General features: G+C 51.2%; 2 protein-coding genes across 13 annotated transcripts in view; both read left to right on the top strand.

Moving 5' to 3' along the window:
- The window catches only part of FAM193B (family with sequence similarity 193 member B), a 38,184-nt gene extending 30,423 nt beyond the window's left edge, over positions 1–7,761 (top strand). For all 12 annotated transcript variants that reach the window (XM_023508633.1, XM_023508629.1, XM_023508628.1 and 9 more), the window contains 4 exons: positions 3,200–4,220; positions 4,372–4,447; positions 5,516–5,613; positions 7,397–7,761. In XM_023508633.1, coding sequence (XP_023364401.1) covers positions 3,200–4,220; positions 4,372–4,447; positions 5,516–5,612 — 1,194 coding nt within the window. In that variant the 3' untranslated portion in view covers position 5,613; positions 7,397–7,761. The remainder of the gene's footprint in view (positions 1–3,199; positions 4,221–4,371; positions 4,448–5,515; positions 5,614–7,396) is intronic.
- A 3,611-nt stretch (positions 7,762–11,372) lies between these two features.
- Positions 11,373–16,937, top strand: DDX41 (DEAD-box helicase 41). The gene is made up of 17 exons (XM_012813375.2): positions 11,373–11,574; positions 11,661–11,771; positions 12,034–12,193; positions 12,282–12,356; positions 12,481–12,541; positions 12,664–12,800; positions 13,227–13,299; positions 13,432–13,585; positions 13,663–13,799; positions 14,639–14,801; positions 15,047–15,178; positions 15,455–15,526; positions 15,662–15,758; positions 15,899–16,048; positions 16,134–16,205; positions 16,318–16,428; positions 16,585–16,937. Exons 1-17 carry the CDS (start codon positions 11,548–11,550, stop codon positions 16,719–16,721), a joined length of 1,869 nt encoding a protein of 622 aa, XP_012668829.1. The 5' UTR covers positions 11,373–11,547; the 3' UTR covers positions 16,722–16,937.
- Positions 16,938–17,403: the final 466 nt, after the last annotated feature.

Below are 17,403 nucleotides of genomic sequence, written 5' to 3'. Positions count from 1 at the left end.
CTGCCTCCGCCTCCCAAGTAGCTGGGACCACAGGCGCCCGCCACAACGCCCGGCTATTTTTTGGTTGCAGCCATCATTGTTGTTTGGCGGATCCGGGCTGGGGATTCGAACCCGCCACCTTAGGTGTACGTGGCTGGCACCTTAGCCGGTTGAGCTATAGGCGCCGAGCCCTAATCCTTCCATTTTGAGGACATCTTCTGGGAAAGAGAGAGGTCACCTAGAAACATCTTGATAGTGTTTCCTCCCTTTACTTCATATTGATGTCTTCCACAGCTGCTGGGCATCTCCTTGCAGATGTCCTGGAGGCAACTCAAACTCACCACCTCCCAAACTGAGCTTGTTATCTTTCTCCAAAGAGCCTTGCTCTTCCTTCTCCGTTGTCTACTTAATGGCAACACTGTGCACCCTGTTGCCTGAACCAGAACTGTGGGTACCATGCTGGGGGTATGCATCGCTGTGACTAAGAGCAGTAGACCTTGGAATTAACCTCAATTTGAAGCTCAGCTCTGCCACGCTTGCTGTATGACTTTGGGCAAATCACTTAACCTCTAAGCCTCAATTTCTTCATCTACAAAATGAGAATAACAGAACCTAAATCATGGATTGTTGTGAGGATGAAATGAAGTGGTGTATGGAAAGGTTGAGCAGAGTACCTGGCACATTTGAACATTCGGTCAATGGTAGCTGCTATGGGAGCCTTCATGGTAGTTGGTAGTGTTTTCCTGACTCACCTCACTCTTTTTCCCCTCCTGTCATCTAAAGTCCTATCCATGCCACTTCCCTGATAGCTGCCACTACTTTCAAGCTTTCAGTGTGTGAGTATTGTTCTCAGGGTCAGTCCCAGACTCTAGCCTTCATAATCCAGCCCCGGCTTAGCCTGCCAGTTTCACCTCTCTGCCTCTCCTTTCTGGCCTTCCTCCCCACCTACGCTCCTTTCCCCTCCCCTCTATTCTCCTTCCCTGGTCTGGGCTCCAGCTGTACCTCTGAATGATTTTCATTCCCTGAAGGTACTATGCTTTCCCACTTCTCAGGCTTTAAACTTGCTCTTCCTCCTGTCTACCATGTTTCCCCCAAAATAAGACACTGTCTTATATTTATCTTTTCTTAAGAAGAAACACTAGAGCTTATCTTCAGGGGATGCCTTCCTCTCCACGCCAAAATGCATGGCGTGGCAATGCAGATACACTGCATAGCCATGCCCATCACTAGGTCTTATTATCGGGGTAGGGCTTAATATTTAACAAATGCATAGAAGTCCTGCTAGGGCTTATTTTTTGGGTAGCTCTTATTTGGGGGGAAACACTGTAGATAGTGTTTATCTCACTTTCTCTAGGACAGTCTCACACTTCACTGCTTAATGCTTAACGCCGCCTCTGGAAGCATTCCCTGATGACCCTATCTGGTTAGGAATACTTCCTCTCAGTTCCCAGAGTGCCCTGTGCATTCTTCCCTATAGCACTTGTCACTGTCACTCTGAATTAACAGCCTTTTGGCATGTCTGTCTCCCCCAGCACTCTAATGTCAGTGAGGCAGATACTATGTTTCACATTTGGCAGAACTCCCAGAGCCTAGCCTACTGCCTCACAGAGTTGGTCAGTCAGAAAATGGTTGTCAGAGTTGAAAAACATGACAACTTCTGGAGATCATACCTGGGTGTGTTGCCACTTACTAGCCATGTAACCTTGAGCTAGTTCCTTATTCTTCCCAAAGTTAACATTCTTCATTTATAAGTTGCAGATCATAATGCAACAAGGACAGCTGTGAGGATTAAATGAGACAAGCTATGGAAAGTGTCAGGCTCATTGTACATAGTAGAAAATGTGCTTTCTTCTTCTCTCACTACCAAAGTATATGCGATCTCATGTCACTCCATCACCACTAGTAGTTTTCAGACTTTTTGTGTTTAATCACAAGACTTCTGAAATCTTCCATGAAACCCCAATCTATAACAAATACAAGAAGCAAAGCTGTGCAGGCGCGGGGGTGGAGTGAGGTAAAGAGCCCTCCAGTTCTTGTCCATCCACGTAGCCTCCAAGCCCCATGCACAGCTGGAAACACTGCTTCAGACTGAACTGCTTCCCATGAGCACAGGGAGAGAGCCTCCACACAGACCCTCTCAGCTATCATAGCAACCCTGTGAGGTATAGGTATTTTTCTCCCTAATTTACAAACAGGGAAAGTAAGGTTCAGAGAGAATAAGTAATTTGTCTAAAGTCCCACAGGAACACTGATCTTACTCAGTCGTGGAGCCAGAGTTTACAAAAGATGGGAAAATAAATGCCTGCCTGCTGCGGCACAGGGTCATTCTAAGTTGATTGAGATACTGTAAAGCTCTTATTAATTTCATTAGTTTCCTTTTCCTATTTCTTCTCTTCCATTCCCAAATTTAACTAAATACATGAAATGGTGGGTGACATCCAACAACTGGCCCACCATCACCATCTCCTTCTCTAGGTTTTAGCATCTGTCCCTTGTCTCCCTGGCAAAGGCCCTATTGGCCTGCTATTGCCTTGGGGTTGGGCAGAGAGGTGGATGTAACTCAGCCCACAGACCTTCATTTTGACTCTAGATCCAGGTCTGTCAAAGTTAACTAGCAGGGTCTAGCCTCTCTGAGCCTTCCCATCCTCACCTGGGCAAAGAGGCCACTTTTACATTTTGCTGTGAGGGCCCAAGGTGGCTGTCCCTGGTATGCCATTGGATATACTTTAGGTGTGGCCTTTCTGTGGGAATGTTGCCCTTTTTGGTAATGCCTGGACCCAGCATCAGGAGAACACATGTGTCCCAGCCACCCAGAGCAACCTCATCAAATCCTCCTTCCTGTGAGACTCCTATGATACCTTGCTTTTCCCCTACAACCTACAGAATTAGAGGGATTGTCTCTCTAGTGGTCATCTTCCTCACATCTGTCCCTCCTTTAGTCTTTACTCCAGAATTGTTGTCCCCATTTGCAGCTGAGTCTCCTAAGATGGACAAACTGTAAAAACACTCCATGGGTATAACTGTACCTTCACCCCCAGAACATGTACCTGTCTGATTGCATTTCATTCTCACTCCTGTAGGGTGGGTGAGCGGGGCAAGATTGTGAGGCTTTGCCTCTAGCATATTAGTGACAAAGCTGGGTCCCAGACTGATGTGTCAGGTATCATGTTGTGCCTGGTAGCTGACAAGCACCTGATGAAATTGCCTCTTGTATTGGCAGGAAAAGGAGAAGGCCCAGGTGACAGCAGATGCTCTAAAGCAGGTGAATCGTGTTTCTGGAGGCGGGGAGCCAAGGCCTGTGAGGGAGAGGCTTTTGGAGTGGCCTGACCAGGAACTGGATCGGGTCAACAGCTTCCTGAGTAGTCGTCTACGGGAGATCAAGAACACTGTCAAGGACTCCATCCGTGCCAGCTTCAGTGTGTGTGAGCTCAGCATGGACAGCAATAGCTTCTCTAAGGAGGGGGCTGCTGAGCCTGAGCCTCACAGTCTACCCCCTTCAAACCTCAGTGGCTCCTCAGAGCAGCAGCCTGACATCAACCTTGACCTGTCCCCTTTGACTTTGGGCTCCCCCCAGAACCACATGTTACAAGCTTCAGGCGAACCAGCCCTACCATGGGCAGAAATGAGAGGCCCCCATCCACCATGGACAGAGGTGAGGGGCCCCACTCCTGGTATCATCCCTGAGAATGGGCTAGTGAGGAGACTCAACACAGTGCCCAACCTATCCCGGGTGATCTGGGTCAAGACACCTAAGCCAGACAACCCTAGCTGTAAGGAGCCAAGTTCAAAGGAGATCCCTAGTTGCAATCAGGAGCTACTTGAACCTGTGGCCTCAGGTGGGAAGCCACGGAAGGGCAAAAGACAGGGTAGTCGGGCCAAGAAGAATGAGATGAGCCCAGCCCACCGGGCCCCGACCAACCTAGAAGTTCTCAGTGCTAAGGGCCAGAGCAGTGGTCCCAAGCAGCCAAGCAAGGTCCTAGAGCCTCCCAAAGTGGGCAGCTGTGCCAAGGCTGGAGTGGGGTGCCAGGGGAGCCAGCCAGGACCAGGTTGGTCTGGAAATATCAAAACTGAGAAGGAGAAGGGCAGCTCCTGGCAAAACTGGCGAGGTGAGGCCAAGGCACAGCCTTCGGAGCAGGAGTCTGTACAGACCCCAGGCCCAACAAAGCCACAAAGCTTGCCTCAGGGCAAGGGCCGCAGCCGCCGCAACCGCAGCAAGCAGGAGAAGCCGGCCTCCTCCTTGGGTGAGTGCACCAGGAACCGAGTGACTGACCCCTCACCCCAGCCAGGCCATGGGGTGGAGGGCAGTCCTCGCGTGTGGGCAGCGCTGCCCCCACAGCATGACCCCAGAGGCCTGGCCATCGGCACTGAGCCCTCCTGGCTGTGTCTTCCTAGACGATGTGTTCCTGCCCAAGGACATAGATGGGGTGGAGATGGATGAGACTGACCGTGAGGTGGAGTACTTTAAGAGGTAGGTGTGGGCTGCCTGCTCTCTCACTTTGCAGGGGACTCCAGGTCCTGCCCATGCTTGAGCCTGTGTTGTACCCTAGGCCTCAGAAAGGCCTACTCTCTTAGCAGTGGCCCCTTTGGGAGCCTGGCTACTCCTCCAGGCCCTGTCCCATTGGCCTGTCTGCTAGAACCCAGAGTACCACAAAAGATAGGGAGAAAGAGGCATTTCTGGCCCCAAGAACCAGGGCTTTTTCTAGCTTTGTTTGCCTTGTTTATTCACTTGGATTTCTTGCACTGCCTAGACTGAACTCTGGGGGCCAAGGCAAATCAAGCACAGTCTAGATGGGGAGTTAAGACAGCCATAAAGGTACAGCCAGGTATTAAATGCTGTAAGAGGAATAATGGCACAATGGTATTAGAGGTGGGGGCAGGCCAAGAGACCTTCCCAGAGGAAGTGGTAACCAAGCTAAACCTAAAGAATAAGAAAGTTGGCTAAGTAAAACAAAAGGTGTTTGTGACAGTGGGGCCAGTAAGGGTGAAAGAAACATAGCATACTCTTGGCCCTTTGTATCCACAGGTTCTGCATCTGCATGAATTCAGGCAATCTTGGATAAAAATATTAAAAAACAAAAAGCAATGAATAATTAAAAATAACAGTACAACAATAAAAAGCAATATAAATAAAAATACAGTTATAACTGCATACCATTTATATTGTATTAGTATTATAAGCAATCTAGAGATGGTTTGAAGAATAGAGGATGCTTTGATGGATTTTTAAATCTGTGGAGGAGGTCCTAGAACTAGTCCCCTGTAGATATCAAGGGATGGCTGTCCATAGGGGAACAGAAGTCAGTTGAGTACAACTAGAGAATAAAATCAGAGATAAAGAAGGGACTTGCATCCCAAAGCAATCATTGTCCTTTATACATTGTCCTCTGGGCTCACAGGTACTGGTTTCTAGGAGCTAGAGAGGGTACAGAGCCAATCCGTTATCTTAACAATTGGGACTCAGCGTCTAGAAGAGGGGTCCAGGGAGGAAGAGAAGAAACCTGATTGTGCCTTCTTCCACATCTCCCAAATCCAACAGGTTCTGTTTGGATTCTGCAAAGCAAACTCGTCAGAAAGTTGCTGTGAACTGGACCAACTTTAGCCTCAAGAAAACCACTCCCAGCGTGGTTCAGTGAGGTATAGAGACCCCAGTTGTTGCATGTACCCTACTTCCTGTGCTCTACCCCCTTCTGTGTCCCTGCCAAACCACTCTTGATTCTGAGACACAGAGAATTGGACTTTGGGCTTGGCACCCCTGCCCCCTGCCCCCTGTGTAACCACACAGAGGCTATAATTCCCAGAAGTCTAGGCCCCATCTCTTCTCCTGTGGCCACTGCCATAGGCTTCTGTTCTTTCACTACTCCTTCCTGGGCCTGGCCCTCCCTGACCTCTCCTGCCCATATTTCTGAAGTGCCCTTTTCTGGACTACCATCTCCTATGGTATCACCATGAGGGCTCTGCCTCTGTTACCACCTTCTTTCTAAGGTGCCCAGTTAGTGGCAGGCCCCTTGGGCCTGCCCCTACTCTGACATTATCAGGCCTTGAAGTAGAATGCCACTTGCCTGGTCTGGCTTCTCAGTGCAGACTATCAGAGTGCCTCCCAGCAGAAGTAATGTGAGAAGGAGCCAGCCTTGAGGGAGTGGTGAGGGGGCAGGCGAGCTAGACAAAGGCCTTGTAGGTCATTTAGGCATTAATGAGGGCTCTCCCAAAAAGGATGACTTCCATGAGGAAATTGGTAGCCAAGCTACCTTCTGGAAGAAGAGATAGGTGCCTCTGGTCTCCCCTCCCGGCCACCTGCGCAGGTCTTTTTGACAGAAATATTGATGTATCGAGTGATGTTCTAGACTAGGAACAGAAGAATGGAGAAGACATTGGGCCAGAAATCCTGATGTAAAAGAGAAGGGAATCTAGTAAGCAGGCCTTGTGCTGAGCTGGGATCTAATGACCGTGCAGTTCCATATCTTAGCCCTGATCTGCATCCCAGGGCCAGGCTTCTTCTGGCTGGCCACCACACAGCTGCCCTCAAGGCAGTGGTGAGGCTGGGCCAGGTGGGCTGAGCTCATGAATGCTCTCCATTCAACAGTGTCCCCCACCTGTTGTTTTCTTCCTTTTTCAATGCCGGGGAAACTCCTCTCTAGACTGAGGCAGCAGACTTCTGGATCTATTACTGCCCAGGGGCAGTCCAGAGAGCCTGAAGGCAGGGCAGTTTTAAAGGCTGGGGCTCCCGGCTGGAGCCAGGACTGTCTTCAGACTCACCTCAGCCCCTCCTCTACTGGGGGGCAGGAAGGGGCTGAACTTTTACCTAACTGAGCCATCTGTAGCCCCAGAGGCATCTTTCAGAGCCTGAGTGCCTCCCTGCCTCTCTATCACCTCAGGAACTAGGAGTAGTAGGGACCCTAGGCACTTTCATCTCTTGTTCCTACAGAGAGAAAAAGGTGGAATCTCCTCCCTCAATACCACTAACATCCAGGAAACAAATTTAGCTGTCTACTCCCTCTTCCTCCTCTTGATCCTTTCCTACCTTTGCTGATCTCTTTTGCAAAGCAGAGATGTCCTTTTCTCCCTCCAGTAGGTATTCTCTTTGACCCTCTCTACCCTGCTCTGGTAAGTGCATACAGAGCCTGGGATAAGAGTATGAGTGTACAGCTGGCCTCTTCTGGCACCTGCCAGCAGAAAGTCAGTGCCAGAGGCTAGGTGTTGTTCCATGTGTTAAACCCCAGGACCAGGGTTCTGTCCTCCAACAGGGTCTTAACTTTCATCCTCTGCTAGAGGTGATCCAGGGAATCTGTTCAGTATTTTCAACGCAGGGAACAAAAATAACCAGCTGTTTGTGCCTTCATAGAGACCCACAGGGATCCAGAGTTGGTATGGGGAAGCTGGGGCATGGGCCACTGCTAACTGGGATCCTATTCTTTCTCAGGTCCTGCCCAGAATGAGCTTTTCCAGGGTGCGACTGCCAGCCGAAAGTCTGCACTTTCTCCCTCCATCTGCCCTACCTGCCCAACCAAGACCCTCCCTGCTTTCTGCCGTCCTTGACCAACTAAAAGCTGAAGAGATGCCACACTGTGCTGGGGCCCTTTAGGACCTTGGCAGAGCTGCTTCCTGGTGCTACGCAGCCTCCACACTCAGAGCCCAGAGATTGGGCTGGCCTGTGGGCCAGGGGTTGATGGTACTGCTGGCCCAACACTGCTCTCTTTGTGTTTGGTTTTTTGTTTTTATTTTCCAATTCTTTTGATACTGTGAAGATCTTTCATGCTGAAAGATAAAGCAACATTTGGACACAGAGTTGGTGTTTTGGTGATTTGCTGGTCTGGGTGGGGAGTAAGGTGAGGGATATACTCAGAAGCATGGCATCTGCCTCAGTCACTAACCTCACTGAGCATGTACTGTGCTTGGCAGTTTGGCATCATTTCCACTTATTCCTCATAGCAATCCTAAGTGGTATTAATCCCATTTTACAGTTGAGGAATTGTAAGTTAAGATGAAAAACTCAACTCAGTCTGGCCAATTAGGATTGAGCACAGACCTATATGACTCTGACATCTGTCCCCCTTTTTCCCATTAGGAGGACTCTAGTATGTGAGCCTGAAACAGCCCCTAACCCATTCTCTTTCCCCCTTGCAAGATGGGCAAGTTGAAGGGGTTGGGCTTGGTCTCTGTACCCCTGGATATAAGAAGAGCCTAGGGAAGCAATGAGGCCTCTATAGACTATACACCTGAGTCCAAGCCTCACACTGACAATGTGACAATGTAGTTAGGGAAAGTTGGGGCAAATTCAGTTTTTATAAATCAGATCTTATTTTCCAATGGGAAAGGAACATATAGCATAAGGCCTGAAAGTTAATAGGATAATGAAACCTGTGAAGTAAAGCAAACTACCTCATCCTGCCCAGTAGATCTGTTTTATAAATTTTTTTTTTCTTGAGAGAGAGTCTCACTATGTCACCCTTGGTAGAGTGCCATGGCAACCCCAGCTCATAGCAACCTCAAACTCTTGGGCTTAAGCGATTGATTCTCTTGCTTCAGCCTCCCAAGTAGCTGGGACTACAGGCACCCGCCACAACACTCAGCTGTTGTTTGGTTGTAGTTGTCATTGTTAGGCAGGCCTGGGTTGGATTCAGACCCACCAGCTTCAGTGTATGTGGCTGGCACCTTAGCCGCTGAGCTATAGGTGTTGAGCCTGTTTTGTAAATTTTTAAATACAATGGGTTTGCTAAAAATGCCCCACACATAATTGTGTCCAAACCCCTTGCTCCCAATGTAGTTTTCTCTACTAAATCCAACTCTTAATTGAGCTTATGTGGGGAGCACCCTGTGTGGAGACAGTGGCCACATAGTCATTAAGAGTCATATGGAGTATAGTGAGCAGGAGCAAAAACCACTCTCTTCCCTGGCTCTTTCCTCTGCCAGGTTGAGACCTACCATGGGACTGGTGGTGGGTGCCAGCTTCCTTTTCTAAAGTAGGGGAACAGGGTGGCGCCTATGGCTCAGTGGATAGGGCACTGACCCCATATACCGAGGGCGGTTAGGTTCAAACCTGGCCCTGGCCAAACTGCAACAACAACAAAAAAAAATAGCTGAGCATTGTGGCTGGCACCTGTAGTCCCAGCTACTTTGGAGGCTGAGGCAAGAGAATTAGCCCAGGGTTGGAGGTTGATGTAAGCTGTGACGCCACAGCACTCTACCAAGGTCAATAAAGTAAGACTCTCTCTAAAAAATAAATAAATAGGCTTGGCGCCTGTGGTTCTACCAGCTAAGGCACCAGCCACATACACCTGAGCTGGCAGTTTCAAATCCAGCCCGGACCTGCCAAGCAACAATGATGGCTGCAACCAAAAAATAGCCGGGCGTTGTAGCAGGCGCCTGTAGTCCCAGCTACTTGGGAGGCTGAGGCAGGAGACTCGCTGGAGCCCAGGAGTTGGAGGTTGCTGTGAGCTGTGATGCCACGGCACTCTACCCAGGGCAACAGCTTGAGACTCTGTCTCAAAAACAAATAAATAAATGAAAGAGAAACAAATAGCGCTGACCACAGCCTCACAATTCCTGGTCTCTGCCCTTTCTCAGTCCCCAAGGTGGTGTGGACACTTCCCTGTGCAATTTTTCTCTGTAAATATATTAGCTCTGTTCTCTCCCTTGAGCTCTTGCACTATGTATGCCCCTACCCTGCTGCTGGAATTGACACAGCTATTTAGGATTCTGCTTCATCCATCATCTTGCAAGTCTGATTCAGGGGCCTTTGTTCCTGTGCCCCTGCCTCCAGTATTAGCTCTATGTTGGACAACTTGTCTCCAGGTAGGCCCTGCATTCTCAGGTCTCTTGATTTTTGCTCACATATTTCTCTCATCCCAGATTACCCTTCTTTGATAAATTTATGCTTATTCATAATGTCCCAGCTGACAGGCCATTTTCCTTTGAAAACCATGAGTCTGGCTCAGAGCCCATGCTCAGAGGTTAGGGCGCCAGCCACATATATGGAGGCAGGCAGGTTCGAACCTGGCCCAGGCAACAAAAATAGCAGAGTGTTGTGGTGGGTGCCTGTGGTCCCAACTACTTGGGAGGCTGAGGCAAGAGAATCGCTTAAGTCCAAGAGTTTGAGGTTGCTGTGAGTTGTGATGCCACACCACTCTACCAAGGGTGACATAGTAAGACTGTCTCAAAATAAAATAAAATAACATGAGTCAGTTTGCCCTGCTTTTGTGACACTACCACCTTACCTTGCCTGTCTGAGAATCAGTCTCCTTAATGTCAAGACTACTTAACTGGGCTCGGCGCCTATAGCTCAACCGGCTAAGACGCCAGCCACGTACACCTAAGGTGGCAGGTTCGAATCTAGCCTGGACCCGCCAAACAACAATGACGGCTGCAACCAAAAAATAGCCGGGCGTTGTGGCGGGCGCCTGTGGTCCCAGCTACTTGGGAGGCGGAGGCAGGAGACTCACTTGAGCCCAGGAGTTGGACGTTGCAGTGAGCTGTAATGCCATGGCACTCTACCCAGGGGGACAGCTTGAGGCTCTGTCTCAAAAAAAAAAAAAAAAAAAAAAAAGACTAGTTAACTGTGTCTCCTCAACCAATCCTGTAAGGTCCTCCCACATCAGGTGTGTGTCTTGTTCATCCTTTATCTGCTTCAGCACTGTGTGTAATGCCAGCGCATACTCGTATTAAACTCGTATTAAGAGAAGTAAAGCACTGATCAAGTCATTCTGCGTTAAATCTTTAATAAAGTTGAAATTACTCTAACAGTCATGGCTGACATGCTCTGGGCCCAATCACCTTTTCTGGCCTCAGGTCTGGCCACCTCCACCTCACCCCAATCGCAATGATCTCTGCTTCCTTGCACATCGGCAGACCTTTATTCCTACTGCCCCTTCGCCCAGAAGATCCTTGCACTTCTCTGTAAGCTCAGATCCAGAGTCTCCGCCTCTGGTTCCCCACGCAGCTAATCATTCCGAGTTCTATTACAGCACTTACAAAAATAATCGCTTACATTTATACAGGGCCTTAACAGTTAAAAGTCACTGTCATCGGTGTTTTACTTATCCCTCACCACTGTGAGCAGACGACAACACCGTCCGGAGCTCAGTGAGTTGAGCCCCGCCCTGCCTCAGAGGCCCGGTGGGGGAACCAGACCCGCTCGCCCTGGCCGGGAGCTCCACCACTCAAGTAAGCCGCGCATGCCGGGAGGGGCGTGCCGGTGGCGTCATGCTCGGGGCAAGGCGGGGCTCGGGGCAAGGCGGGGCTCGTGGCAGGTCCCCCAGTTGTGGAGCAGCTACTTCCGCTGAGGACGACGTCTTCTATTGGGCTTGGCTTGAGCCTTTAGCGCATGCTCCAAGTCTTCCAATGTCCCACAATGCTTTGCTTGACGCTTTCTCCCTTAACCCTGGCAACAGTCACGAAAAGACAAAGGGCATCTACACCATGCGTCACTACAACTCAGGAGAAAATTTGTCCCTCTGCAGGATCCGGAATTCCGAGATCGTTGCTAGGCGCCGATGCCTGCTTCTTCACACCTGATTGGCTCTCACTCAAAGATGAGGCGGGGTTTTGTCGTGGCGCGCCTGCGTGTGGCAAAGGATGGAGGAGTCGGAACCCGAGCGGAAGGTGGGAGCGAGGTTCGGGTCCGCGTGGGTGTGAAGCTGGAATGAAGGCGGGGAAGCGAGCTTGGCCTGACTCGTGTGTATTTGCAGCGGACTCGCACCGACGAGGCAACTGCTGGAGGAAGCCGCTCCGAGGCGGAAGATGAGGACGACGAAGCTTATGTACCTTATGTGCCGTTAAGACAACGGCGGCAACTACTGGTGAGGGAGTCGCGTCAGACGAGGAATGGGGCGTGACTGCTGGGTAGCAATGGGATGGAGCATAGGTGGCGCAGGACTGTGGGGCAAGGGCGACTGTCTGAGGTGTGTCAGTACATGCGAGCGTGGCCCCCAGGCAAACAAGGGAGTGACAGCCTGATCTGAGGGGTAGGGCGACTCAGAGTCTCAGGCACAGAACCCTTGCCTAAAAGCCAGGATCCTTTCTGTCTTGGGCTTGACTCGGGGGGTACTGGTGCAACCACAGCTTCAGAAGCTTCTTCAACGAAGACGCAAGGGAGCTGCAGAAGAGGAGCAGCCCGACAGCGGCAGTGAGCCCCAAGGAGATGAGGATGACATCCCACTCGGCCCTCAGTCCAACGTCAGTCTCTTGGATCAGCACCAACACCTCAAAGAGAAGGCTGAAGGTGGACTGAGCAGCACTGCCTAGGCGGGAAGGGAGCCACTAAGCCTGGGCACGCCGTTAGTGTCTCTATAACATGCTTCTTATCTCAGCCCGCAAGGAGTCAGCCAAGGAAAAACAGCTGAAAGAAGAAGAGAAAATCCTGGAGAGTGTGGCTGAGGGCCGAGGTATGGTTGTGGGCAGAGTGGTGAGGAAGTGAGCTGAGCCTCTTCTCCCGAACACGAGACATGTTATATTTCAAGGACACAGGCCTCCCAGAAGCAGGAGCCTGAGGTATGTCTCTCCCTTCAGCCTTGATGTCAGTGAAGGAGATGGCTAAAGGCATCACTTACGATGACCCAATCAAAACCAGGTATGTCTTTCCAGTTTGTACAGTTATCTTTTATTTAGGATGGTGAGAGGCTGGGACTAGCAGGGAAACCATGAGGCCAGCTGTGCTCAAGGTCTCTCTTGATCCCTGTCATCCATCCATAGCTGGACACCGCCCCGTTATGTCCTGAGCATGTCTGAAGAGCGGCATGAGCGTGTACGGAAGAAATACCACATCTTGGTGGAGGGAGATGGTATCCCACCACCCATCAAAAGCTTCAAGGAAATGAAGTTTCCTGCAGGTGCTTAGAATGGGTAGAGACATCACACTTTTTATAATTAAGCACCTGTGTGGTTGTGTCCTAGACCCTACTGAGTTTAGCCATATCAGCACTGGGTCCAGTCACTGGAGAGAGGGATTTGAAGAGGGGTTTCTTTAGGTTCCTTTTTCAGTTGCCCCAGATTTTCATGTTCATTATCCTCTATCGTTATGGAGCTTCAGTGTAAGAATGATACTGGGTTTAGACAGATCTGGATGCAAAGCATGGCTCCACTTAGCCCATGGGTGTTGGACAAATCTCTTTTTATCTTTTCCTCTCTCTGTTTCCCTTTCTGACTCTTGATTTCATCCTTTGCAACTTAAAGGAATAGTGCCAATTTTACAGGCTTTGGGGCTCTGATAAAGTATATGCAAGTCACAAGAATGATGCTTGGGTTGTTTTCCATAGCCATCTTGAGGGGCCTGAAGAAGAAAGGCATCCACCACCCAACACCTATTCAGATCCAAGGCATCCCAACAATGTGAGTGTGGACTGTGGACCTGGGTTCCCTGAGAAGGGTGTTGACAGAGAGGAGAAATGGCTAGGTGTCCAACTGAAGAAGCAGTTCCTGTCTTCTGCAGAACTTGACACTCAAGCTGCCCTCTCCCAACAGTCTATCTGGCCGTGACATGATTGGCATTGCTTTCACGGGTTCAGGCAAGACACTGGTGTTCACACTGCCTGTCATCATGTTCTGCCTAGAGCAGGAGAAAAGGTTACCTTTCTCTAAGCGTGAAGGGCCCTACGGACTCATCATTTGCCCCTCGGTAAGATAGGCTAGCCTGAGAACAGGGCAGAAACTGGGGCCACCATCTGGTGCTAGCTTTTGTTCTTGTGCCTGCAGCGGGAGCTAGCCCGCCAGACCCATGGCATCCTGGAGTACTACTGCCGCCTGCTGCAGGAAGACAGCTCACCACTCTTGCGCTGTGCTCTCTGCATTGGGGGCATGTCTGTCAAAGAGCAGATGGAGACCATCCGACAGTGAGTTCTGGCGCCCTCTTCCTCCCAGGCTACCCCAGAGCCCCAAAGAAGCTAAAGGACCCTTTAACCATTCCACAGATGTTTGCTGATGTCTGCTATGGACCCAAGCCTCATGGAGCTCCTAGTCTGATGGGGAGATTTCCTGGGGTAGGACAGAGGGATGTAGCCAGGTACTGTGGGAGCACAGCAGATAGAATGGCCCACCTTGCAGGGAGCATCAGAGAGGTAGGTGCTCAGAGAAGATTTTGTAGAAGTGACATCTGAATTTTGAAGAGAGGTAATCTAGGCAAAAAGCACAGAAGTAGAGGGCCCAAGAAGGTCAGGGTCGTGTAGTGGTCAGTAAAGGAAATTGAGTTCTGGGCAGGGCTGGATCGCCAATCTGACCTGTGTCCATCCCATGCAGTACAGATGTCACCAAAGGCTCTGGATCAGGCCCTAGGCTCACAGGCCAAACCTAGCAGTCTCAGGGAAGACACAGACACAAAAAAGATGAAGTTAGTTTCCCAGAAAAGGGAGCCCACTGAGGCCTACAAAAGGGGCTATGGAAGCATAAAATGAAGCATTGCTAGAGAGAGTCAAAACAGTCATCCTGGGTGAGAGGAATCACCCAGAAGAAGAGGGAAGAGTGTGCTGGGATGAGCCGTGGCCAAGAAAACTGCAGTGCCTTCTAGGAGAGAGAGGTGTGCTGTACATGGGGCAGGGTGGTGGGAGAGTGATGAGGGCACACATGAGAAGGACAGGAAGGAAGGCAGAAGAGAGAACAGAGGCAGGGTGTTTGCTGATCTCTAGATAGATGACAGCAGGTATCCCTGACCTCAGGGTCTCTCCTTGGTCCCTAGTGGTGTACACATGATGGTGGCCACCCCTGGGCGCCTCATGGATCTGCTGCAAAAGAAGATGGTCAGCCTAGACATCTGTCGCTACCTGGCCCTTGATGAGGCTGACCGCATGATTGACATGGGCTTTGAGGGAGACATCCGCACCATTTTCTCCTATTTCAAGGTGCCTGCCTCCTGCCTGACTAGGCAGCCTTGTATCACCCTACCCCCTCTCATAACACATTTAACTGCAGAGAGCCCTGTACCCCTGCAGTACCCCACCCTCTGCTCCTACTGCCCCCTGCAGTGCCTCACTCTTCTGCTCTTACTCCCAGCTGTTAAGCTTCCCCACACCCCATTTTCCACATGCCCTTGGCCCAGCCACACCAAGCCCTGCATGCATTCAGCACTGGCCCTCACCTTCCTCAGGGCCAGCGGCAGACTCTACTCTTCAGTGCCACCATGCCCAAGAAGATTCAGAACTTTGCCAAGAGTGCCCTTGTAAAGCCTGTCACCATCAACGTGGGTCGTGCTGGGGCAGCCAGCCTGGATGTTATACAGGTGGGCAGGCACTCCTGATGGCTAGTCTCTCCCTGTAAGGCCTGGATCTGGCAAAGCTCCCTGGAAGCTGATGAGAGCAGGGGATTCACTTTGTGGGCACTGGGGGTTTCATTCAAAGCCTCTGGCCCTTAGCCAGGGCTATTTTTAAGGTGCCCAGACATCAGTGGCAAGAGGTTTCTGGTCACCTCCTGGTCCCCATTGGTGCCTGACCTGTGGCAGGGTTGTGGCTGCTGAGCCTAACCTCAGGATCACCTGACCTGGTCCCTGTGTTGGCAGGAGGTAGAATATGTGAAGGAGGAGGCTAAGATGGTGTACCTGCTCGAGTGCCTGCAAAAGACACCTCCACCTGTGAGTGCTACCAGCCAGGCTGGTCCCAAGGTCCCCAGGACAAGGGAGGGAGTAGAGGGACAGCATATTAGAGAAGGTTGGGTGGAGGCCCAGGCAGTGTCAGCGACCCTGACTGGATTTGACCTTCCTGGACAGGTGCTCATCTTTGCAGAGAAGAAGGCAGATGTGGATGCCATCCATGAGTACCTGCTGCTCAAGGGGGTTGAGGCTGTGGCCATCCATGGGGGCAAAGGTCAGGGTGGCCTAAGCATTGGCACAGAGGCTGCTACCATAGCAGCCCCTCATCCAGTCCCTTCCCCTGACTGGCCGGTGTAGCACTACTCAGCAAACTCCTACTGTAGTTTTTAATGGCTTCTACCTGGCCTTCCCCAGATCAGGAAGAAAGAACCAAGGCCATCGAGGCATTCCGAGAAGGCAAGAAGGATGTCTTAGTGGCCACAGACGTAGCCTCCAAGGGCCTGGACTTCCCTGCCATCCAGCATGTTATCAATTATGACATGCCCGAGGAGATCGAGAACTATGGTAGGAGCTGGGGAGCTCAGCATGTGGACCAGGCAGGGGAAGGGCCAGGCCAGGTCTCTAGCCCCTGGGTCCCTCTCTCCAATAGTGCATCGGATTGGCCGCACTGGGCGCTCAGGAAACACAGGCATCGCCACCACCTTCATCAACAAGGCCTGTGGTGAGTCTGTCACCAGAGCTTCCTCAGCTGTCCCTTGGGTCCTCTGCCTATGGCCACACAGGTTCTGGCTAAAGGGCCCAGGGTGGAGCCTGATGACTCCTTGCCTTTCCAGATGAGTCAGTCCTGATGGATCTCAAAGCCCTGCTGCTGGAAGCCAAGCAGAAAGTGCCACCTGTTCTGCAAGTGCTGCACTGCGGGGATGAATCCATGCTGGACATTGGAGGTAACTGTAGCGCCCAAGGCACGGTGGTGGGGTGGAAAGCCACAGTGGGGGCAGGAAGGCAGGAGCACCACACAACAAATCCATGCTGTGCATCAGTAATAGGAGGCCCAAGGTCAGGGTAAGGATATAGCCTGTTACCCATCCCCTGTTCCCCAGGAGAGCGTGGCTGTGCCTTCTGCGGGGGCCTGGGCCATCGGATCACTGACTGCCCCAAACTCGAGGCTATGCAAACCAAGCAGGTCAGCAACATTGGCCGCAAGGACTACCTGGCCCACAGCTCCATGGACTTCTGACCCAACTGTCTTCCTGCTCTACCAAGAGGCCTCAGACTCTAGGACTCCAGTCACCTATACACACACACCAGCTCCCTGGGCAAGAAGCCAGCATCCTTTGGGCCCAGCTGGCCTGGGCTGGGCTGGGCCAGGCTGAGCCTGGCTGCCATTCCCCATGCCCCCTAAGAATTACTATTTTTGTTCCCCTTCTTCCCAGCTGCCATTAAAGCTCCTCTATCTCAGCCCCGGGCCTTCCTCTCTGTTTTACCTCATCTGTCCCCTGGCTTCTGGGTAGACCTCACCCTGGAGATGAGACAAGGCATCTCCCACCACTGCTGTCACCACCTTGCCTGCTGGGGTTGGCTATGGAAGGAGCCTCCTAGCCTCAGTTCCTTTGAGGACTTGGTGTCTCCACTGGGTTTCCTCAATTTAAGACTCCAGAAGGGATCACATTGGTGGTCCAAGGAGAAATGGTTGCATTCTCTTGTCTACTTGTTGGCTGTTTTAGCCCCCAGCTTTGATTTTCCTTTCAACTGTGTGATGCTTCAGGGGCTACCCCTGTAATTCCTTGGGAGGCTGTTTCTTGCCTAGGGCACTCCAACCTGAGGCTCCCAGTAGGAACCCTCAGCTCTGCCAACTGAGGAGGCAGCAGATGCCATAGAACTGCCATTCAGGCCACAGAACCCACTGACCTTGCTCTGCC

Source organism: Otolemur garnettii, unplaced genomic scaffold (genome assembly GCF_000181295.1).
Source record: "Otolemur garnettii isolate 467f Iridium unplaced genomic scaffold, OtoGar3 scaffold00261, whole genome shotgun sequence".
NCBI lineage: Eukaryota > Metazoa > Chordata > Mammalia > Primates > Galagidae > Otolemur > Otolemur garnettii.
Note: the sequence above shows the minus strand (reverse complement) of the source record. Positions and strands in the feature narration are given on the sequence as shown.